The 23,921-nt window shown below is 37.5% G+C and overlaps 1 protein-coding gene across 18 annotated transcripts in view; it reads left to right on the top strand.

Moving 5' to 3' along the window:
- The window catches only part of ERC2 (ELKS/RAB6-interacting/CAST family member 2), a 556,650-nt gene that overhangs the window by 79,102 nt on the left and 453,627 nt on the right, over positions 1-23,921 (top strand). For 15 of the 18 annotated variants that reach the window (XR_011100133.1, XR_011100138.1, XR_011100137.1 and 12 more), the window contains 2 exons: positions 1,897-1,920; positions 2,551-2,967. Coding sequence is in view for 2 of the 18 variants with exons in the window: in XM_068694082.1 (XP_068550183.1) it covers positions 1,897-1,920; positions 2,551-2,967 (441 nt within the window). In the remaining 16 variants the exon portion in view is untranslated. The remainder of the gene's footprint in view (positions 1-1,896; positions 1,921-2,550; positions 2,968-23,921) is intronic. The other 3 variants (XR_011100132.1, XR_011100130.1, XR_011100127.1) reach the window with 1 other exon arrangement.

Raw genomic sequence — 23,921 nt, 5'->3', positions numbered from 1 at the left:
TTTTCTTTTTGAAAAAATGGAAAGATATGAGCTTCAATCTTCAGACAGATAAATGGCTTTGGGCTGAAAGTCTAGCTGATGCAGTGACCTAACTGAAAATCAAGTAAAAGGGAAGTTTATTTTAAAATGTTGAATTGTATTTTGTTTGATCAAAAGGAAACATTTAACTTAAAAAAATAATCTAGCTCAGTTTATTTTTAAATTACTTAAAAAATACAAAAAAGTTTAAAAGCTGAAATATTCAATTTGAAGAAGCCAACTAAAATATTTATTTTTCTCTCATTTTCTCTCATCTCTCATGTCAAAGGGGCTGTTTGTCAAGCTTGAAACCAATTTATGAGTAGTCTAAATGACTATACGTTTTTTTTTTTTTCTAGAATTATTAATCTAAAATTTTTGTTCCTCTCCAACTGCCAGTTTTACAAAGCTACAAAGGAATTGGATCAGAATGTCTGTATTCTCTGAAGGGAAATTTCCTTTATTTTGGAGTCATTGCATAACCACTGTGTTGACTGGTGGAGACCAACTACAAAAAATATGACTTTATATGGGGAAAAGCATTTGAAAAGAAATGGTTTTGGTTTTGTTTACTTTGCAGCATCTGTCTCTCTGCCATTGCCTTGTTGTTGGCTTTGTTAATTCACTCATTCATAGTAGTCATTGAACATTATTTCCGTACTTTTTGGATTCATTTGCATTTATACACTGAATTTCTGTGCTAAAATTGTCATAACGGGGTCATAAGTTGTAAATTAGTAGGTTTAAAAATTGCTACATCAAGAGGAGTTTTGAAAGAAAGCTTATTGGGAGATTTTATGTAAATAATTAAAAAGATACTGAGACTTGAAGAAATTGAAAGAATTAAGTATCATCGCCATTTAGTAAAAGCAAGGCAGTAAGTGTGTAGCCTACATTTGAATGCTCCTGAGCGTGTGCCTAATGAGATGCAACAATTAAGAGATTTAAGCTCTCAACACTTATAAAAATATTGTCATTTAATAATAGAACAGATTCAACGTAGAGAATTCCACTACAGGTAATGCTTCTCCATTTGAAATATCTGATAAAAACTGTGATTTCAAAACATTATTTTAAGTTTTGCATTTTTCTTTCAGCTTAAATTCAGGTTTTTGTTACATACTGACACCTCTAGATAAAATTGTGCTAAATGTGAAGGTAGCCTCAAATGAACTAAAGAAGCCTCCCATACTGAGTTAATGTGTTAATGAATTATTAATTGTTTTATTGGAGTGTGGAGCTGAAGAATATTCATTAATGTCAAAAAGTCTGGTGCCATGCATTAAGTCATCTAAATCATACTGACAGAATTCCTACATGTAAGGGTCTTCTGGCACAGCACACTTGGCTATTGGGGAACTTGTATTTCTGTATATTCAGTATGCTGGGTAGAGGAATGAATAGAGGAAAAATAAGAAAAACATTTTCAGACATGCAACATGATATTCTAATAATTTAGGATAATTATCTGTACCCCAATCTTAATATGGGAAAAATCATTTTCAATTTTGATTGCATTAATTAAGGAGTGCAAGATTTATCAGTTTTACTCAGATATAATACAAATATTTTAGGACAAGTTACTGTGTTTTGAAAAGCTTAGTGGAAAAGAATAGTAAGTTGAAATAGGAATATTATTATTCATTGTGGGATTAATTATTTTTGACACTTTGTCACATCTATTTAAATGAAGTCTGTCTTTAGCTTAGGTATTGTATATTGTGAGGTTGTTGGTGCTGTTTTGTATAACTCAATAAAATTATCTTTTCTGTTGGAGGTATTTTTTGTTGAATTCAGTTCTTTCTGTTGAATCTCCTTTGCTTGCATCTGGCCTTTATGTTGATTTTGCTTCATTTTTTCATTTACCATGCTGTTCAGTTTTTGGATGCCAGGAGAACAAAGGTTTGTCTACTATTCGCAGTCAATTTTTTTCAAAATTCAATATTTATTGTGTATTTTTGTTTGCTTGTTAGAGATGCAGTAATCCTGTTTACTAAACATGTTCATAGCTTTAGTTGCCAAAAAGAAAAAAAAACACAAAACAAAACCAAAAAAAAACAACCAAATGCCCTCCCTCCTCTAGCTTCCTGCCAAGCTCCCTTCAATTACAGTGAGTGCTTTGATTGACTTCATAACTCAACTGCTGAGCACCCTGCAGAGTAGAATCACCTTTAGTCTATGAAGTAATTTAGAAAACATGGAATACTGAGTCTTCCAGCTTTATAGGTACATCTTGACTGTACTAATGGATGTGTCACTGCCTAGTGTTTGGGTTTGTTGGTTTGCCTTCTTTGCTCTTCATTTTATATGTAGCTGACACTGTGTGTGTGTTTTCATTTACTTTTCTAGAAGCACTTGAAGAAATGTAAGTATAAACATCGTCACATGGATTTGCTATTTTATAAGGTCATTTATTATAGTTTCATCCTTAGTTCTAAAGAATTTTTGTAACAGCATACAACAAAAGTTTAATCAAAGACTAATCCTGCATTTGCATCATAAATTGATTTTTTTTTTTTTCATTTATTGCAGCATCTGCAAATGACAATCCAGGCACTTCAAGATGAGCTTAGAACCCAGAGAGACCTTAATCATCTTCTGCAGCAAGAAAGTGGAAACCGAGGGGCTGAGCATTTTACCATTGAGCTCACAGAGGAGAATTTTCGAAGACTTCAAGCAGAACATGACAGACAAGCTAAAGAGCTTTTCCTATTAAGAAAAACTCTAGAAGAAATGGAGCTTAGGATTGAAACACAAAAGCAAACACTAAATGCTAGAGATGAATCAATAAAAAAGCTTCTGGAAATGTTGCAAAGTAAAGGTTTGCCATCTAAAGGAATGGAAGATGACAATGAGAGAACTCGAAGGATTGCAGAAGCTGAATCTCAGGTTAATCATTTGGAAGTGATATTAGACCAAAAGGAGAAGGAAAACATACATCTTAGAGAGGTAAGGAAAACTCATTATTTGTTAATTTAAAAGATACTGCCAAAGTGCTTGCTGCAGTTTTAGAAATATATTTTCAAGTGTCTGAGTATCTTCTGCTTTCAGTGTTTCTTTAGAAAAAAAAGAAAGATACATTTGTTTTAAATCAAAAATAAACACACAGCAGGACTTAAAGATTGTGGAAGAAAAGTGTTACTTGAAGCTTATTGTCTTTGTTGCTCTTTGCATACATTCTGGCTTACTGCATTTTGACAAATCAAAATTTGACAAACCAAGATGATTAGAACTACTGAAGAGAGAATGAACACCTCTTACTGTTATAAATTAAATAGTCAAAGGTGCACGCTACTTTTTTGTTTTATACCCGTTGTAATTGAAATCAGTGTTTTAAAATGTTTTGCCTTCCATAGCCAGAAGCCTTTGTTTATTTCTAATGTATTTTCATGTGTGGTATACAATTTTGGGGGATATATGTTGCATAACATTGCCATATTAAAACACTGGGGTGATGGTCGTGCTGCGCTTTGATAGATTGGGGCCCGAGTCCTCCTACACCAGCTGCCTACATTACTTGCTGATGAATTTTGGGACTGGATTTGTGATAATTGAATTAGGACAACTGAAGGAAATTTTACCCACTGTCAAGCCTGTGTGTCCCTCTACATCCCAACAGTTTACATGACCAGTGTCAGGGAAACGAGGCCGTGAGTCTTTCGGAGAGAGATCCTGATGCTTCCTGCTGAGAAGGGCAATAGTTTCAGAGAGACCGAGTTCAAGCTACCCACAGTAAAGGGGAATCAGGACCTACAGCTCTGTTTCCTTAGAAGTTCAGAACAGTGTAGTCTGATGTGAACTTCTAGTCTGGTAAAAAACCACTAATTTCCTGATATATCAAAACATGAATAAAATTAGTACAAGAACATAGAAAACTCTTATTGACTCTTGTATAATGCTAAAGATTAAGAAGAGCTATTTACATCTACAGAATGTTGACAAAATATTTTCTTTGCTATGGGTGAATTGTTTTATATTTAAGTTACAGCTACTATGGTAGTGAAAAGGAATTCTTCAAATGCAGTGAAAGTTTTTTTTTTTTTTTTTCCATTTTTATTTTGTTTGACCTGGAAAATGAGGACTCAATGGTATCTGGAGCCCATCTAAAACTTGGAAATGCTGGAAAATTTGCAAGGCACAATCATATATTCCAATAAAGTTTTCTGGTGAACATGTGGATCCTTGTGAACCTTTCCTCATGCAGAACTTTCACTGATAAGTAAGGTCACCAGTTAATGAGGTCTTTTCAGACTTCAGGGCTCTGAAAGGACTTGCACGAGGAATTAATGATACTGAATCTATGGTATGTGGCTATATGTTATGTGGGAGAAGTTCTTCAACTAGCAGAGAAGTTTTTGGAATTTGCTCTGCTGTTTCCAAAGTACTAGTTATAGCAGACTACTTACAGTAGGTTTCAAGCATGGATGACTAGCTATCTGTCAAATTTTTCTTTTTCTTTCTGTGATTGTATCTCATGTATATTATCAGTATCACTTACAAGTATCACTTAATACTAACTTGGTTATGTATTGGGTGTTGAATTCATTGACAGTGGAAATTTGAAGAAGGTTTTTAATTAGCATAGCAGTCAAGTTCTTGAATAACCTTCCAAGAGTAGCAAAAGAAATACATGTAGAATTAAGTAGAGCTTGAAAAGTAGATAAAATATTTCAGAGTTCCCTCTGGGTTACTCTCTGGGCATAGGAAAAAAATCTCTGAATTTATATGAGAATAAAGAGGTTCCTGGGGAGCACTGCAAGTTTACAGAGGTGTTTGCTGCAGTTTCTGCTTATGACATGCTGATATGCCTTGGTCAAAGCTTAAAAATTTACTAGGTTTGCTGAACAGAATCTGTGTCAGATTGGCAGGAACTATCTGTTGACCTGAGGATTTTAGCAAAGAACTTCCTTGCTGCTGTAAGAATCCAAAGCTTTGGATGAAATCCTCTCTCTCCAGCACATATTTGTGGCTTCTGATTCATTGGTTTATTTTTCCCAGCAGATCTGAAGTTTGCTGTAGGAAGCTTGGAAGCATGACATGTGGGGCATATGAACTCCTTAGAAACTAAACGTTTACTTTTTTTTTTTTTTAGGTAGCTGATTTGTATTGTTATTTTCTGGAAGAAAACAATATATGGTGTCTGCTTTGATAAGGAAATCATGTGTCCTGTAACAAACTGGTTCTTGGAAATACCCATGTACAAAAGGATGTTCTTGGGTCTGGCAGTCCCTGTGTTAGTAGGTTAAAATTTGGAAGTCTGTCTTCAGGCCATGATGTCATACCATTGCATCCTTACGTTCAGAATTAAGTACCATGAAGATCACTAAATATACATTCCTGTCATAAAACACACGATGCCTGCCTTCTAGTTCTTAAATAGGTTATCACATGTCTTTTCTAGAATTTAAAATAAACATTTTTTTCCTATAATTTTGGGAGAACTGTAGGTAATATGGTGATTTTATCATGTGGAAATCTAGTACAGATGTTTGGTATTACTTTTTTTTTTAAACATAGTGGCCGCACATTATTTACCCTAAGTACCATTAAGTATTTTTTTATTATTGCTATTAAAAACTTGCCTTAGGCAAAGTCCCACTAAATCTCCAGTAAAGTGAAATGTTAAAATTCCAGCAAGTATTTTATTATGTATACATACACATATTATTACACATGCCCTCTCTATGTAACATACAGTTTCACTCAAATGGAATCTGAGATCATACAGGATTTTATATGCACATTTTAACTGGTACCTTGCATGTATTCTTAAAATAAGGTTGTTGTACACAGCTTAGTGCTACAGTGTTTTTTTTTTTCCTTCTCTACATTTAGTAAAAAGAAGAACACAGCTTTATTACAATTTAAAGTGCACTTTTAAACTTTCAAATGTTTTTTAATTGCTCTATCTTTGAACTCAGCTTGGTCAAATAATTAAGGTCACTGATAGGATTTGAACTGCCGTCATGAATTAGTTATTGCATGTTTTTAAAGTTATTAATGGAGCGAAGTTCTTTCTTTCACTGTGAATAGAACAGATGCCTTGCAGACTTTTGGTGTTTACTGTAAATGTCTTACACTGGAGCCAGTAGTAATTTACTAAGGAAATACTTTATCAACACCAAACATTTCTTCCCTGAAGTTAGTTACATAGATTAACAACCATTCTGGACTGAATGTCTTTATTAGGTTCGTTAGTACCTCTTTCCTTTTATTTCTCCTGGCTCAGCTCAAAATATTAATCTAATCAGTAGCTATAAAGCGAATTACTTTCTATCAAAGTATCAATAGTAATACATGTTTTTAAGGTTACCTCTTAAGCATACAGAAGAAGGACTTTGCAATATTGGCAGTTACTCCAGACATGAAAAAGTAGACACAACCTGATTATGCTCTAGAGAATAGTTACTACTTCTAATATAGCCCATTCAGGTTTTGTTTGCCCCGTGATATTCTTGCCAGGGTGCTTGGTTGCAATAGTGTTTATAAGTTCATGTGGAGGATCAGAAAGCTTTTCACTTAGGATTCAGTTTCTCTAAGGACAGGCTTGCTCCCCATGACATCACCACCACTAGTTTGGAATCCTGAATATGAGAAAAATGTCCGTGTGAAACTGACATTCATGTTTGAAAAGCAGCTAAAGAAATAGTTCTGGAATGAGATAAAACGAGAGTTCGTTCGTGATCTTTTTATACCTTTCAGTATGTGGAGGGGGCAAATGTTGATCCTGACATCATTCCTGCAAGGGGCATCCTTTAGAAGCTAAACTGAGGACTGTCTTGAGTTGCATCAAAGCTAGTATTGTCCCCAGCAGTAGAAATGTTATCATTGCACAGCTGTTGACCGAGTTCATGTGTTCAGACTTTAGGGCTGCATACAAACATCCAAACATCTTAGAGCCTAGCTAAAAATGAAACAGAAAAATGATTACTTGTTTTTTTTTTTTTTGTTTTTTTTTTTTACATCATAGGTTTTGTTTCCTTTAATCTTTTCTTTGTGATCTTCCTAAGTCTTTGTTCTGTAAACATACTACTGCTTGGCAATAGGTTACTTACATGACTCACACTTCTGATCTGTTGATGTGTTTTCTTAGAAAGAATCAGAGCTGAATTTGAGGGGAGGAGTGAATTCAATTCCTTTGAATTCCTTTGAATTCAATTACCTTGAATTCCTTTGTATACTTTTCTGTTTTAGGCTCTCCAAAGTGCAAGAAAATGTACCCAGGAGAGTGGTTAAGTTATAGAATACATTGAGGAACCTTACTGGAGTGAGGATGTAAAAGCTACAGATCCCATAGAATTTATGCTTGTAGCATAGTTTATTATTCTTAAAAGTGCATTTGGTCATATTACGTGCTATCTTTAACATTTATTTTGGAATTATTTTCATTTAGTAACAGTTTCCATCAGATAATACATAGCTAAAACTTTTCTTATTTTAATGAATGTTCTAAGATAAGAAAACAAAACTTGTCAGTGTAGAAATTTGTGACTCTGACTGAAAAGAGAACTAGATTAAGAGTGATTTATGCATCTCCGTAGTTGCTCTGCAGTCTGACACCTTAACAGTGCCATCTGATAGACACTCTTTGATCGCTTGATCTATTCAGGGAGAAGTTGTATTTCTACCTTCTTAGAGACTTAAAAAAAAAAAAAAAAAAGAAGATGAGTGCTATGTTATTAATGTAAAATATAATGAAAATAAAAGGGGAGGGGAGGGGGTAGAAGGAAGAACCATCTCTGAGGATTTAAAAAGTACAAAACCCAAACAAAGCACCAAACTATTTAAGATGTAGTGTTAGTGTATACATTGCTCATCATAAATAACAGTTACCTTATGCATCTCATTTGAATCAGTCAACACAAAACTAAGGAAATCACAGAAGTGTGAATGTATCTTCCAGAACTTCATCTCTTGAAATATAACAAATATATTTATATGTCCAGTGGTCTGTGTTGCACATAATTTTGGCACGTCTGTATTTTATAAATTCTCTTAATTTCTTTCCTAGTCTGTTCTCTTCTACCTCTCTCCTACCGATTAGGGAAGTGAAGCAGAAGTTAAGCCAGCAAACTGGCCAGGTCTCCCCAGGAAATGAATGCTGAAGCTGGGGAATCAATCTGCATGATTGATTCCCCATTCCTTGGCCTCCATGTGTTCTGCGGAGTGGCTCTTCATTTCAGTCTGCTTTGTGAATGGAACAGTACTGGAAGTGAAATTGGAGTGTCTGTTGAAAGATTTGAATGAAAATAGGAAAATGTATTTTAGCACACTGTGTTAAGCAGTTTATGTTTAAAACATGAGGTGCTGGAAACTGCTGTAAACAGCTTTGGTCAAATCACCTTGAGAAGGAGACAGTAGGAAGTGAAGAAGCTTAGAAAAAGAGTAGGATGGACATTTGTATGCTGAGTAGGCCTTGCGTAAGAGGGTTTTCAGTTCTTCATTTAAGATCAGCTGAGTTCTTGGGATGGAAGAGTTGCCTTTAGATTTGAGACTTCTAGCCCAAGCAATCTTCCCTGATAGCACAGACCCTGGTTCAAGCCAGCCAGATCTGGAGAGCTAGTCACATAACCAGTCCTATCTACCTCGTGCAAGGCAATTAGTGTTTTGTGTATTTTAAAAATTCAGGTGGATCGATGCTCTTGACTTGGACTGGCGCACGCTTCGTTGGGTTAGAAACTGGCTGGATAGCTGGGCCCAAAGAGTCGTGGTGAATGGAGTCAAGTCCAGTTGGAGGCCAGTCACTAGTGGCGTCCCCCAGGGCTTGGTGCTGGGGCCGGTCCTCTTTAATATCTTCATCAGTGATCTGGATGAGGGCATTGAGTGCACCCTCAGTAAGTTTGCAGATGACACCAAGCTAGGTGCGTGTGTCGATCTGCTCGAGGGTAGGAAAGCTCTGCAGGAGGATCTGGATAGGCTGCACCGATGGGCTGAGGTCAACTGCATGAAGTTCAACAAGGCCAAGTGCCGGGTCCTGCACCTGGGGCGCAATAACCCCAAGCAGAGCTACAGGCTGGGAGATGAGTGGTTGGAGAGCTGCCAGGCAGAGAAGGACCTGGGAGTGATGGTTGATAGTCGGCTGAATATGAGCCAGCAGTGTGCTCAGGTGGCCAAGAAGGCCAACGGCATCCTGGCTTGCATAAGAAACAGTGTGGCCAGCAGGTCTAGGGAGGTGATCGTCCCCCTGTACTCGGCTCTGGTGAGGCCGCACCTCGAGTACTGTGTTCAGTTTTGGGCCCCTCGCTACAAGAAGGACATGGAGGTGCTCGAAAGAGTCCAGAGAAGGGCGACGAAGCTGGTGAGGGGCCTGGAGAACAAGTCCTACGAGGAGCGGCTGAGGGAGCTGGGCTTGTTCAGCCTGGAGAAAAGGAGGCTCAGGGGCGACCTTATTGCTCTCTACAGATACCTCAAAGGAGTCTGTAGCGAGGTGGGGGTTGGCCTGTTCTCCCACGTGCCTGGTGACAGGACGAGGGGGAATGGGCTTAAGTTGCGCCAGGGGAGTTTTAGGTTAGATGTTAGGAAGAACTTCTTTACTGAAAGGGTTGTTTGACATTGGAACAGGCTGCCCAGGGAAGTGGTGGAGTCACTATCCCTGGAAGTCTTTAAAAGACGTTTAGATGTAGAGCTTAGGGATATGGTTTAGTGGGGACTGTTAGCGTTAGGTCAGAGGTTGTACTCGATGATCTTGAGGTCTCTTCCAACCTAGAAATTCTGTGATTCTGTGAATTCAATTTCAGGTGTGGGCAAGACTGTACCTCAACATTGGGTAACTTTCTGTTGCATCACAAGCTGTCTCTTGAGGAGGAAGATCTAATGCTCTTAAAGGCCACTGTTTTCTATTTTCCTTCTGTTTTTAACTGTCTTGTAAGATCATGTTGATAACTGACTGAAAGAAGTGTAGGCCTCAATTATATAGTATTTATGTGTTGGTCTAGGCTGTTCTTTATATATAAAAATAATATTTTAGGATCAGGTCAGAGAATTAAGACTTCAGTCAAGTTGTTTTGTATTCGTGGTGAAATATAGTTCATACTTCTCAAACCAATGAACTTAATGAAGCTTCATCCCTGTATTCTTCTAGTTATACTGGACACGTACAAGAATGTGCCCCACTCTTGCTGCCCCCTGCCTGCATTTCATAGTGAGATACAATTGTTTTGTCCTTTTAACTTCCTTTGGGGCACTAGTTGGACAAATTTAAGGGCAGGATACGAAGTATCATTAGTTAATGATCTGACCTCGTATGGCAGTTGCTGTCTTCCTACTTAAAAACCTTACAAAGAATTTAAGAGTGTACTATTAAGCAAACATTAAATTAACAGTCATGTTGAGTGCACTTACTGTGGTCTTAAAATTACAGACCTTCACCCAGAAGGCAATAAGGATTTGGATGTGGACCTCAAACCTGAACAAACTTTTTTTTCCAGATGCATTGTCCTGTAACACCCCAGAAGGAAAATGTTCTGGAAAATTATTCTGTACTGTCCTTTTCATACAAAGGCCTCTATTGAATCTTTTTATGATATCAGTGCTTTCCAACTGTATAAGCATTTTCATAAGAATACTAGAAGAGACTGAGAATCTGAATAATTGCAGTTATTGTTGAAATTGCTGTAAACTGACATCTCTTATTGCCTGCAGCACCATCTCCCAAGAAAGCTCTAGAACTCTATAAGGTGGCTTTGTATAACCCTCCCCCCAACAAAGTTCTACTTTTTTTAAACCTATATAACTCCAAACCCCATTTTGTTGTTTTAATAGCTAGTCTTTTAAATCCTGAAATAAAACTGCTATTTTCAGCACATCACAGATCTTAAGTAAGTTGAAAAAGCTGATGGTGAGAGAAATCCATTAGCAAGGTTTGTTGTAGGAGTCATGCAGCCTTTTATCCAGACCAAAAACCCAGGCATTGAAATTGCATAGGTTTGACTTCCAAGAAACAGCAACAGGCTAACGTTGCTGGCAATGAGTGTGTGTGCACGTGTGTGTATGTGGATGTGAAAACAAGAGAAGAAAATGCTATGTCATCTTTATACCAAAACAACAAAAAGAATCCTGAAACCTGCCTCCTAAAAGGAAATACTGTTTTTCATTTGCTAAAATTTTTCCTTGTACACATCTTAAACTGTGTAGCAAATAAGTTTTGTCTTTGTATTTGCATGGCTTAGGTGAGTAATAATAGTGGGAGTGTATAGTAGACACTAGAATATGCCTAATATAAACTCTCCCTGGAGCTTCACATGAACTTAAGACTGATAAAGGCAACATGGAGTGTTAGACCAAACCATTTAATGAAACAAGATTTCTTATTTAGTAAACAGATGTAATGTTGTTGAACCAATGTGACACCTTTCTTCAGAAAGAACACATTGTCTTTGATCTACTGGAGCTAGAATTTCTGGTCACTAACTTATCTAGTCATCTCCTAATTTTAGAGATGTATTTGTTGCCTTGTGAGATGATTGTGATGAAAGGTTGATATTTTTTATATTGACAGTTTGAGCCTGATAGTCTGATTATAGAGGTTTCGGTATATTTATTATCAAATATAAAATTTGACAATGAGTATAAATAGATATCCTATCTCAGCTTTTAAGATTTTGTTAAAATGTTGAAAAAGTAACCCATGTCTTCTGAAGGGCATATACGCCAAAATGCGGGTATGTTTGAAAATAACTCAGAACCAAATCCTGTCTGTGTTTTTCTTCCATGAGTCATCCAAATGAGGTTAATGGCATTAGCTGAGTGAGTTCATAGAATCATAGTTGCAGTGAATGGGATTAGATTTGAAAGAAATAATAAATCTGGACTTCAGACAAGTGCTTGGTTACACCAAGCAAGGTGTAACCAAGAAGGAAGTAGTTCACTGTAGCTTTTCCATAGATGGGGCTGACTCCTTCACCCATTTGGCTTATCTCCACTTAGCAGCACATAAGTCATCACACGTAAATCAGTTTCTCTTCAGATTGTTTTTCTCCTCCCTGAAGCATAAAGTCTAAAATACCAATAAAACCAGACTTTTTTTTTTTTTTAGAGCCATTGTATTATGAATATATTTAAAATAGTTGCTGGTTCTATGTTTTAGTGGCTATTGTTTCAAGATTAAGGGCATTATTAATATAGGCAGTTTATCTGAACTCAGGGGACTATTTACTATTAAGCATATCTGTAGGGTTTGGGCCCTTACCTGTTCCTTCCAATTCCATGTAAGAGTCAAGCGATATTCCTGCTGGTCTTTTAAAAACAGTTCGTGGTTCTTATTGAAGGCAATGAAGTGATAAATAAAAAAGAGGCGTGATCTAGCGAAGTGTAAATCAGACACACTTCCCTAATTACTGTAAGAGGAATGTATATTCAATACAATATAGATAGTAATATGTTCCCAATTTTCTGGGAGGTGTAGAAAGACAAACCTATAGTGTTTCGTATTCTACAGACTCAGGGGAGATAAGGGACATATCTGTTGTATTTTTAATTGCTCTGCTTTTTACACATTCACTTGAATTTATTATCTTTAAATATATGGCTTGTATTCTGACCTAGACACTTTTGATATTAGAAGATTTTGCACACAGTCCAAATTCCACTGCTATAATTCAGAAGAAGAAAATCTAGTAACTGACATATAGAAAAATGCTTACTCGGTTTGTTGCTACTATACTTGGTAATTGCAAACAGGTTCTTAGTGGTATGTCACTGAGTACTGGCTAGTCATCCTCTACTAGGAAAATTCTTATGCTGTCATTGCTCTGCTGTGCTGGCAAGCTGATTCCTAATTCACTTCAAGCAAGTATTTCTTGTGAAAGTGTTTCAGTTGGGATTAGACCTTGCTAAAGTGAAAGGATATGTTACTAAAGGGAATGTACTTCACACAATTTTCTCCTTAAAAATCTGCATTTGCAAAAAGCATTATTTCCATCTGTTAATAGATAATTAACAAAAAGCATATTTCTTTGGTCACAATGCTTTAATCAGCCATGGCTCTTGATGCCTTATATTTCCCTGAATATAAATTTATTTACAAAAACAAGTGAATCTTTGTTTTTAGATTTATAACAATGATTTTAAACTAAACGATGTCTTTATTTTTTTGGCTCATTATTTAACACAAAAACTCACATTGAAAAATCTTCTAAAGATCATGCATTAGGAGAGTGAGAGCTTGCGTAATTTCTCATTTCATGCTATCTTTTCAGAAAGTTCCTGCACATGGTGAGTTAATTACATTTCTACTTGCTCTGTCATAACTCAGCTGAATTTTTACAAGGTTTAATAAAACGGATGCAGTGGTATTTGGTTGCTGAACAAGAAATGGCCTATCACATACTAAGTACCTGCTTTTTTTTCTAATAATTGTTATTAACTTTTGCTTTCATTTGCCTCATATCCTTTTGTGACTATTGGTAATATACAGATGATATTTTAAGACTGAAGTTAAATTGAGTTCAGATTTCTCCCAGATAAATTGTTTAATTACAAATGTATAAAACCCATAAGAATTAGTATTGATTCTTCAGGATTATTTTTGACCAGAAACAATTGTTTGGTAATGAAGCAGTGCATTTGCTGTGGTAGCTAGGTGCAGAGTAAGTCCAATTATGGTTCAGATGTGGCTGTCTTTAAAGCATGGTTCTTGATCCTTCTTCACCAGACATTGGCAGCAGATGCCACTTACTGGAGAGCTGAAGTGAAAAACTTTTTTTTTTTTTTTTTCTAAAGCATGGATCAGTTTTCTAAGTTTGTATAACTGACTGATATCTGACTAATACAGAAGAGGTTTTAGTCACTTTAGTCAGTGCATTGAATGAATAAGTAGCCAATGACATGTTATACAAGCAGTACATATTAAAATCTACTAGAAATTATGATAAATCCTATGATCACATTGTTCTTTTGTAGCATTGTTTACATTAAAATAAAGGTTACATAACACATTTTATGTTTTCCTAGAAAAACTGTGCTATGAAAATGGGAGGTCTGGGCAAACCTGGTGTATTCTTTTTTCATATATCCTCTTCTCAAGGGGTGGAGATTAAAAACAAAACAAAAAACAAACAAACAAACAAAACAACAAAACAAAACCCAAAAAACGCTTATGCAATAGTCCAAGAATAAAGATTTTTTTTTATTTGCTTGAGTTTCCACAGTTTCTTTCCTTTTAAGTTAGCAGATGGTTTATGATCTGCAGTCATATAACTTGTGAAGTATAGAGTACTGTAGGGTCTGTTTTCTCCATTAGCTTCTGACTCTGATATCATACCTTTTTCAGATGCTTGTTTCAATTATCCACCGGAATTGTACTCTTCTCCTTATCACAAACCATTCTCCATGCATGGAGATTAGTGACAATAACCGGGAAAAGTTAGCTCTGTACTTTTTTATGCAAAGATAAATGCAATGTGTTTCCTTAATACCCAGCAGCCTTCCCAGACATCACTTGTCCAGTTGCATACACCTTACTTTGCTTCCTCTGGAACAGTTGGACTTCTGCAGACCTGAATTTTCATGCATATGCGCTGTGAGGTGTATGATGACACAGGCTTTGCAGTATGGGAAAATACATTCAGCACTGGAAGTCACTGACATCCAAATTACGAATTACAAATTATGAGTTGCTTCAAAATATCATAGAATCATAGAATATCCTGAGTTGGAAGGGACCCATAAGGATCATCAAGTCCAACTCCTGGCACCACACAGGTCTGTCCAAAAGTTTAGACCATGTGACTAAGTGCACAGTCCAATCACTTCTTAAATTCAGACAGGCTTGGTGCAGTGACTATGTCCCTGGGGAGCCTGTTCCAGTGTGCAGCCACCCTCTCGGTGAAGAACCTCTTCCTGATGTCCAGCCTAAACTTCCCCTGCCTCAGCTTAACAGTATTCCCGTGGGTCCTATCACTGGTGTTTACAGAGAATAGGTCACCTGCCTCTCCACTCCCCTTCGCAAGGAAGTTGTGGTTGACTGTGATGAGGTCTCCCCTCAGCCTCCTCTTCTCCAGGCTGAACAGGCCCAGTGCCCTCAGCCGCTTCTCATATGTCTTCCCCTCTAGGCTCTTCACTATCTCTGGACACTCTCCAACAGTTTAACGTCCTTCTTGTACTGTGGTGCCCAGAGCTGCACACAGTACTCGAGGTGAGGCTGCACCAGCGCGGAGAAGAGTGGGAGGTATAGTTATCTGCCTTCAATGAGATATCTACAGCCAGAAGTGCCTGTTATGGATGATAAACTTTGTATTCTACAGTTTCAAATGTTGAATCTCTTCTAAAATCTCTCTGAAACTCCTTTTTTTTAAAAAAAAATAAATAAAAAATTAACCAAGTATCAGCAAGTACCTAACGATCTGTTCACATCATTCACGGCAAGTACGTAGACTTATTACAGTCACTAGATGGCACTGTTGAATGCAGATTGGATTTTATATTGGCTTGCATCCCTTTCACAGATATCGTGCCCTATTTATTGTAGCTCATTTTACAGTGATAGAATGAATTAAGAAGAGCAATACCTTCATTTCAATTTACTGGAAAGATACTCACAAGAATTGTATTCAGTCTGTAAAGTGAATGCAATTTAGAATAGCTGCATCTAAGATTCTATGCAAGTAGAGTAAAAAGTGAAGTGAAGCTCTCTGTACAGCAAGTCAGCAATTATGTCTGAATAGTGGAATTTGGCTCCAAGTTTTAACCAAGGTGCAAGTTACTTTAATTTAGAAATGTAGGAGAGCAAATTAATGTCATCTTCCTCTTTTGAATGAATTGGAGTTTCACCATTGTCATGTACCCCGACTGCTGAAACGCCTTGTCACTGATCCCATGTGATTGGAACCTGGAAGGTGGACAGCAGAGAATATCTCAAGTCACGCTGTTGTGCCCTGCTGCATTTCAAGATAGGCTTGTAATAACTAGCTTTCTCAGAAGCTTTTCTGCCTGTGTAATGGCTTGGTAACATACAACCCTTCAGAAGAGGCCACGGCAACACATACATAGGGAATGGTTTGTGATGTAGTTGGAGTCTTCTGGCAAGAAACCCCATCTATAGATGTAGCCTTCATGAATATGTGGAATGCTTCCTGTAATTACTTCATTATATAAATGAAAGTACTTGGTATTAAATGAGAAGGCTATCTAAATGTCACCAAACTAAATAAGCTGCAGCATGATTTGCAACCAGGAAAGTAAATAAGAACAACTAAGAATCAAAACAAACAAAAAATGTGCTTATTGGATAATTATGTTGACAAACTGTGTGCCTATATAACCACATTTCTTATGTAGCAGTATACATAGTAGCACTTTTATGGTACTGTTGCTATAGGTAATGTCTTCCCAGTTTTTCTGTTACAGAAACATGAAGAAAGCTTTCTTACATGTAGACCTAGATATTTCATAGCTTGTAAGATGTAATAGCATCACATGCAATTTTATTTATTCATTTTTATTTTCACTTGCACTTTCCAGGTAATACTTTGAGGCCATTTAAAGGCCTTCCTTATGTACAGTGGGAGAGGGTGAGCAAGAAGGGCACTTGTCAAAATTATGTAGAGAAATAATGTACTCTGGCAAAGCTTCATATGCTTTGTAAAATCGTATTTTCAGAATCACAGAATAACAGAATTGTCTAGGTTGGAAGAAACCTCAAGATCATCAAGTCCAACCTCTGACCTAACACTAACCAGTCCTCCACTAAACCATATCGCTAAGTTCAACATCTTTTAAAGACCTCCAGGGATGGTGACTTAACCACTTCCCTGGGCAGCCCATTCCAATGCCTAACAACCCTCTCAGTAAAGAAGTTCTTCCTAATATCCAACCTAGAACACCCCTGACGCAACTTTAGCCCATTCCCCCTCATCCTGTCACCAGGCACATGCGAGAATAGACCAACCCCCACCTCATTACAGCCTCCTTTAATGTCCTTATCAAGAGCGATGAGGTCACCCCTGAGCCTCCTTTTCTCCAGGCTGAACAAACCCAGCTCCCTCAGCCGCTCCTCGTAGGACTTGTTCTCCAGGCCCCTCACCAGCTTCGTCACCCTTCTCTGGACTCGCTCGAGCACCTCGATGTCCTTCTTGTAGCGAGGGGCCCAAAACTGAACACAGTACTCGAGGTGCGGCCTCACCAGAGCCAAATACAGGGTGTTAGTTCTCCTACAGTTCTGCAGATATATTGTTTGCTGATATGAGCCCTGGTGCTATGGACATAAGAGATACTGCCTTTTCAAAGAAAATCTGGAAAATGTGTAATCTTCTGGAGCAGTAAGAACAGCTGTTTGCATCCTGCCTCAGACAAATCAGTGGTGAACAAGGTAACGAAGCAGTAGTTTCGAGCAGTATTGCAAAGATGACTGAGGGTTTCATTTGGAAAGAAAAGTTGAGTATTAAAGGTCTGGAAATTATCTTTTAATCACCTTTTATTCTAAAATAATTTTTAATCTGTATAAGCTGGTCGAGTGTACAGGCAAACTATGATTGTTCCAAATGTCGGCAATGTTTTAGCAAGATCAAGTTCAAACAGTGCTGAATTAAGCCAGTGTTTATCACAGCTTAAGGCACCTTTGTGGCACCTTTGTGAAGCCCTCATGGCTTCAGCATTCCTTGTTTGGAAATGATGGTGCAGAGCCTGCCATTCAAAACAACAGTATTTTCAGTGAGAAAAGACATCACTGTTTTGCATCGTGAGGTTCCTAGGCTACATGTTATTCCTGATCAATTTATTTCCTAAATACTCATATTTCAACTTTTCCCTGCTTACATTTTTACAAGTGATTGTGGAAGTGCTGGATAGAAGAGAACACCCAATATGCTACCGCCTCAGTTGTTCCTTTTGCTGTCATTTATTAGACATTAATTAGACATTTATTAGACATTTGGTGAAGAATTTCAGTATCATTAGGACTTACCACACTGACAATTTCCTAAGATGGTAGTTCTCATTCTTCGCTTTTTGCCCTTGCATAGATGTCCGAGTTTTTTGTAGCCTGAAGAGTAACAAAATGGTGAAGAAACTTGTGTTTGGAGATGTTTCCTGATGTTGTTGTGCAGTTGTCCAGACACACCACAAACCAGTTCTTCGTGTTATAGAGCCCTCTTGGGAGAGCTTTTTCAGAAAAGAAGTAGAATCTGTATTCTGTTTAAATGTGTACCATCATAGTGCAGGAAAAGGGTTTTTTATTGCAGTTGCATTGTTTTTCCCAACAAAAAAATTGGTCTGCTTCAGTGTATTGATTGACTGAACACCTGCACATGTTTGAGTCAGAACAATCAGTTCGTTCTCAATTATTCCTCACTTGCTTGGACAAAATCATTTTCAGCTCTCAACTTGAAAAGGGCATATTTTCACATCAGAGTACATCTGGCAGACAGAAGGTTTTCTGCTGATAACAAATCTCAGAAACTATTATCAATATAATGTTACCCTTCAGCTTCTCAACAGTACCGTGAGCATTTACAGTGGTCTTGGCAGTGCTTATGTCCCATCTGCATCACTGAGGCACAGGCTGATTGGCCAGAAAAAAAGGAAAACTTACCAAGAGATTGGGAACAGATAAACATACTCCCTCTTGTGCGTCTTTCTTATCTCAAAGTTTTAACACCAACTCAGATGATAGAGTTTATGAAAACAATAGAGGACTTCAGGATGGTCAGATGGAGCTTCTGGAGGGATTCCAGACTGGGGCTACTTTGCTCATTTGTTTCCATGGGGCCCTTCAGCGTGAGGGATTTCTTGCCTCTGTCACATGTAGATGGAAGCCTGGTGTCACATGTGAACTTGGTCTTTAACTTATTAGCTATTTCTTCAGAATGGTTTGCATTCCAGCAAAGTCTAAAAATAATGGATTCAATCTCCAGAACACCTGGGTATTTTTTTTTTTTTTCTAATGGAAAAAATACAGCATTAGATACTTTCATAAAGCTTTTTTATCCTCTCTCCTCTGGAAACAAATTATAAATATTTTATTATTAAACTGGGTATTCCAAATGTCTGAATTTATGGTGGTTGAGCTTCACAGGAAACTTTGCTTCAGTTTAACGTTGTGGAGCTTTAACGCAAAATGTATTTGAGTGTTTCCTAGAGTCTCCTCCCACTAGAATCACTGGGCAGGATGACAGCCTTAAACTGCATATATAAGGGAAAGTGCAGGCTGAGTAATTATGAATGGTAGCAAGCAGGGTTTGGGACTGGTATGTACATTATCATGTGATTATATTAGGGAAATGCTTACCAGTTATTTAAGACATGCTGACAGCCTTAGCAGAAATTCTCCAGGGATGCTAAATGGAAGGACTAACTTGATATATTTGGTTTGCCAGTTGTGGGGGTTGTCCTTCTGTGGATTCACTGCAAACAGGAATATCAAAGAGTTCTCCAGTCTCTGACTGGTCAGAGATCTCTAAAGGATGTTTTCTCGAGTCAGTGGTCAGGTTAACGTGTTCCTCTTGTGCAAGTCTTGTGGCCAAAGCAGCAGTTCAGCTAGCATCTCCAACATTGACATGTCCTTTGGATTCCCATAGCTGTTCCAGCTGGCTATGGAGGCCATGTTCAGTAATCTTTTAAATCAGATTTCTTGTCTCTGAGAGGCAAGATGGGGAGATCAAATGGAGAGATCCATTTGATACTTTAGTCTTCTCATGATGTTTGGTAGTAGTATGCTTCTTGAATAGATATTTACTATGGAAAAGTCACCTTCAGTTAATTGCATGAGCATGAAGGAATCTACAAAGAATGCTTATGTCAGAATGGAAAAGGTTTTGTGTGTGATTTGAACAATTACATTTGCTATTGTGACAGATAAATGTACTTGACTGTATTCCCTCCAGGTAAAAAAATGTATTGTAAACTTGGCATTCATTAGTGTTTCTGGTCCTTCAGCAGAGTGCTGCACCAAGAGGCAGCAGCAAGTCCCAGTTAGATTTATGAAAGACTTTTTTTTTTCCCTTTCCCACAAGAACAGTCCCCATCACTACACACACCCCTTCTGTGGATTTGAATTTCATACTATGTCTCTAACATGTTGGGGTCCTTTGTCTCCCATCCCTTTCCCCTTTCACTTTGGAAGTGGAATTCCTTCAGCAATAACAGTATCGGTCAGCAGCAGGGTGAAGACCTTTTATGTCAGACTCCTTTTGTGCCACTCTGGTACTCTGTTGTCTTCCATTGTGAGATGATCTTAATGAAGCCATAAATGAAAATTTTGCCCAAGGTTGTTTCAGAATTCCACATTTAATCATGTTGTATCCTAACCTGTACTCCTCCTGACACATCCATATCATGAAGAAATGATATCGGAAGATATCTTAGGCACTTAGGTATTGGGAGAGCCTTGTTATTTGAAGGTTGAAGCCCTCCTTCCCTAAACTGTTAATACTGTGGAGCACAAAGCATTTGATTCTCTCTAAATGTATAAGGCTTTGCTATCAGTTATCTGATTTTGAGCACATTAAGAACTTTTATTTCCAAAAGTGCTTCCCACATGCTGCTTGGGACTTGCAGGAAAACAATCAAGCAAACAGTAAAAGGAAAGCTTGCCAGCTTTCTCTGCCTTTCTTTTGGATGCTTTGAGCTTATGTGAATTCTAGTTCTTGTCCTCTCCCTTTTATCACTTCCACTGTCATCTGTACTCTGAGCAGAGAAAATGCAGCAATAGGTCATGCCCTGTTCTTGCATCTTTTATGTTGTGAACATATGTAGCTAAGATGCACGTGCAGAATCACTCGCAGCTGCTACAGCTCTGTTGCAGATACAGAATCACAGAATCACAGAATTTCTAGGTTGGAAGAGACCTCAAGATCATCGAGTCCAACCTCTGACCTAACGCTAACAGTCCCTACTAAACCATATCCCTAAGCTCTACATCTAAGCATCTTTTAAAGACTTCCAGGGATGGTGACTCCACCACCTCCCTGGGCAGCCTGTTCCAGTGTCTAACAATCCTTTCAGTAAAGAAGTTCTTCCTAACATCCAGCCTAAAACTCCCCTGGCGCAACTTAAGCCCATTCCCCCTCGTGCTGTCACCAGGCACGTGGGAGAACAGGCCAACCCCCACCTCGCTACAGCCTCCTTTAAAGTATCTGTAGAGAGCGATAAGGTCGCCCCTGAGCCTCCTCTTCTCCATGCTGAACAAACCCAGCTCCTTCAGCCGCTCCTCGTAGGACTTGTTCTCCAGGCCCCTCACCAGCTTCATCGCCCTTCTCTGGACCCGCTCAAGCACCTCGATGTCCTTCTTGTAGCGAGGGGCCCAAAACTGAACACAGTACTCGAGGTGCGGCCTCACCAGAGCTGAGTACAGGGGGATGATCACCTCCCTAGCCCTGCTGGTCACACTGTTTCTGATACAAGCCAAGATGCCATTGGCCTTGGCCACCTGAGCACACTGCTGACTCATATTCACGTAAAGCATATGGCTAACCTTGTGCGCCTGGCTTATGTGCCTAACCTTGTCACACCTGTCCAGCTACACAGCTCATGCCTGGGCTATTTCCCAGCCTCCAGTCTGCAAGGGGAATGATAGCCAAATATTTACACAAATAAGAACAGTACCAACAAAATCAGTGTAATGTACAAAGCAGACTTGTGTCTGTCTTTTCTGAGTGAGTTTCCTGGTAACAGGGCACTAATAATTCCTTGCTCTTTTCTTACTTTCCTCTAGACCTGGAAAGTTCTGTCTTAAGTTTCAGAAATTCTCTCAGATATTTTGGAGGTTGACAATTCCTACTCCCCAGCAAAGAAAATTGATTTGTTTCTGTATCAGTGATCATCTAATGAAAATATGAACCTTTCCTGCAGTCACTTAGTATTTCTGTACATTCATGTTTGTCTCCACTGTATTTTTAATTAATCACTATCCAATAGAATGCAAAATTTCTTACATATTATCTCTGTGTGTTTGCTGAGCATGGTACTTTGTGTAATGTTTGTTTTTCTGGACAATTAACAGTTGTAAAGGTTTCTGTTATCCTTAAGCTAAAACTTAGCAATAACTAGTAGGGTAAAGATTCAGACAAATATTGTAATATAAATGAGAATAAAACCACTAATAATTTTAGATAGAGAGGTTATTTCACAAGTCTCTTATAATGTTCTGTTAAACCTCTTCTAATAAGTAAGACTGCTTTTTGTGCAGCCCTTAAAGTTTTTAAAGGCTTATTTTGTAGACATCATCCTTAGTGGAAGTATCTTGATGGAAACTAATGTTGTTCTGAAGTGCAATAGGATGTCTGGTTATACACTTGCTGCCGTACATCATATACATTAACTATACATTTTTAACTTGACTGATATATGGAGAATAGACAGACAGGTCTGGGTATTTTCTTTTTATGTTTGTTTGCATTTAGTTTTGGAACTGCCGATAAGAATGTGTATATACATACCCATGTTAGTTTTTGGTCTTTTATGAGAAGTTTAGTTGTGTGTGGGGAGGTCTTTAAATAACACAATATACATGTAATTAGCTTTCCCTCCTCTGTGGATCAGTAGCAGTATGTGAGTGGATTTCATGTGATTTGCAATTATTATTAGTATGTGCAACAACTTTAATTTTATGACAGCTAATGATTTGATTTGCAATTGGTGTAATTGCCCTGAGATTCTTTGCAGTTTAAGTATATTTAGAATACAAGGAAAAAAACATTGGTAGAATTTTAGTGCAGTCATACACAGAAAGAAAATATGTGCCAGTTATCCTGTTAAAAAATGAAAAAATAATCAGTTTATTTTACATGGGACATCTACTATGGAAGTAAATGCCATAATGCCTAAAATATTGATGTTCTTTTTATGTCTGAGGATTTTTTTTTTCAGAAATAAGGAATACCTTATCCAGAATTTATACTAAGTGCTAAGAATGCAGTCCCTCACAGAAGCTTTGCAACTGAGTTGCTATTAACAAATGTTCTTAGAAACTTAAACAATATAATATAGCACTTTTTAATAACATGGTATTTGTGGTGTGAATGGATCTGTAAAACGTTGGGTGATGATTTTCATTAATGTTCTCTTTTTATGATAGATTTTAACTATGTGAAATATGTAAAAAAAAACAGAATATTCTTTCTCAGATATTTTAGACAAGCATTGCATTTTTTCTGCAGTGTTTTTCTGTTAAACTGTGATTATCTTCACCTTTAAATGTTCGGAGAAAATTGTGTATGTTCGGAGAAAATTGTATTTGTCTGCAAGTGCAAAAGTAATTTTTCTTTGTTAACAGTAAAATTTGTATGAATTTTGTATGAAAGAAGTTTTTTTTTTTTTTGGTGTTGAAGTTTTTCCTCTATAGAGAGCCTATTTTATATTTAGAAATAAACTTAAGGATAGACTATCCATATTTTGTACTAATTTTGCTTTTTGTTTGCCTTCAGAGCTTTGGGTGTCTTATTCATTCTTCCACCTTTATTGATTTGAAGCACTCTATATCTTGATTCTTGGCACAAAATAAAAATAAATTTAGAAACTGACACTTGTAGAGTATAAACAATACGTGTATATAGCTTGTTGAAAGTGCATATTCTTTTATAGAATGCCTTGCAGCCATGGAGATATACTTAAGATTTTTTTTTTTTCCAATGCTTTCTTGAGTGAGAAATTGTTGCATTTAGAGGTGTAGCTGATTAACTGTTGTGGGCCCGGTTGGATTCAGAGTACTGAACTATCACAATCACAGATTCACCTATAACCATTAACCATTACGGGTCTGGTTGGATTCAGAGCACTGTACTACCACGGTCACAGATTCACCAATATCGTATAACCACCCTTACTCTAGTCATGTTTAATGAGAACTATCATGGCTAAGAACAATGCAATCAAGTGCTATTTATTACAGCAACAGGTACACAGGTTCTTTGGATTGCTGGCGATAGTGACTGTCTTCAAAAGCAAGCTAGTATGCATGAAATACACAGGTG

Source organism: Anas acuta, chromosome 11, assembly GCF_963932015.1.
Source record: "Anas acuta chromosome 11, bAnaAcu1.1, whole genome shotgun sequence".
Classification (NCBI taxonomy): domain Eukaryota; kingdom Metazoa; phylum Chordata; class Aves; order Anseriformes; family Anatidae; genus Anas; species Anas acuta.
This window is presented reverse-complemented; position numbering and strand designations above follow the sequence as displayed.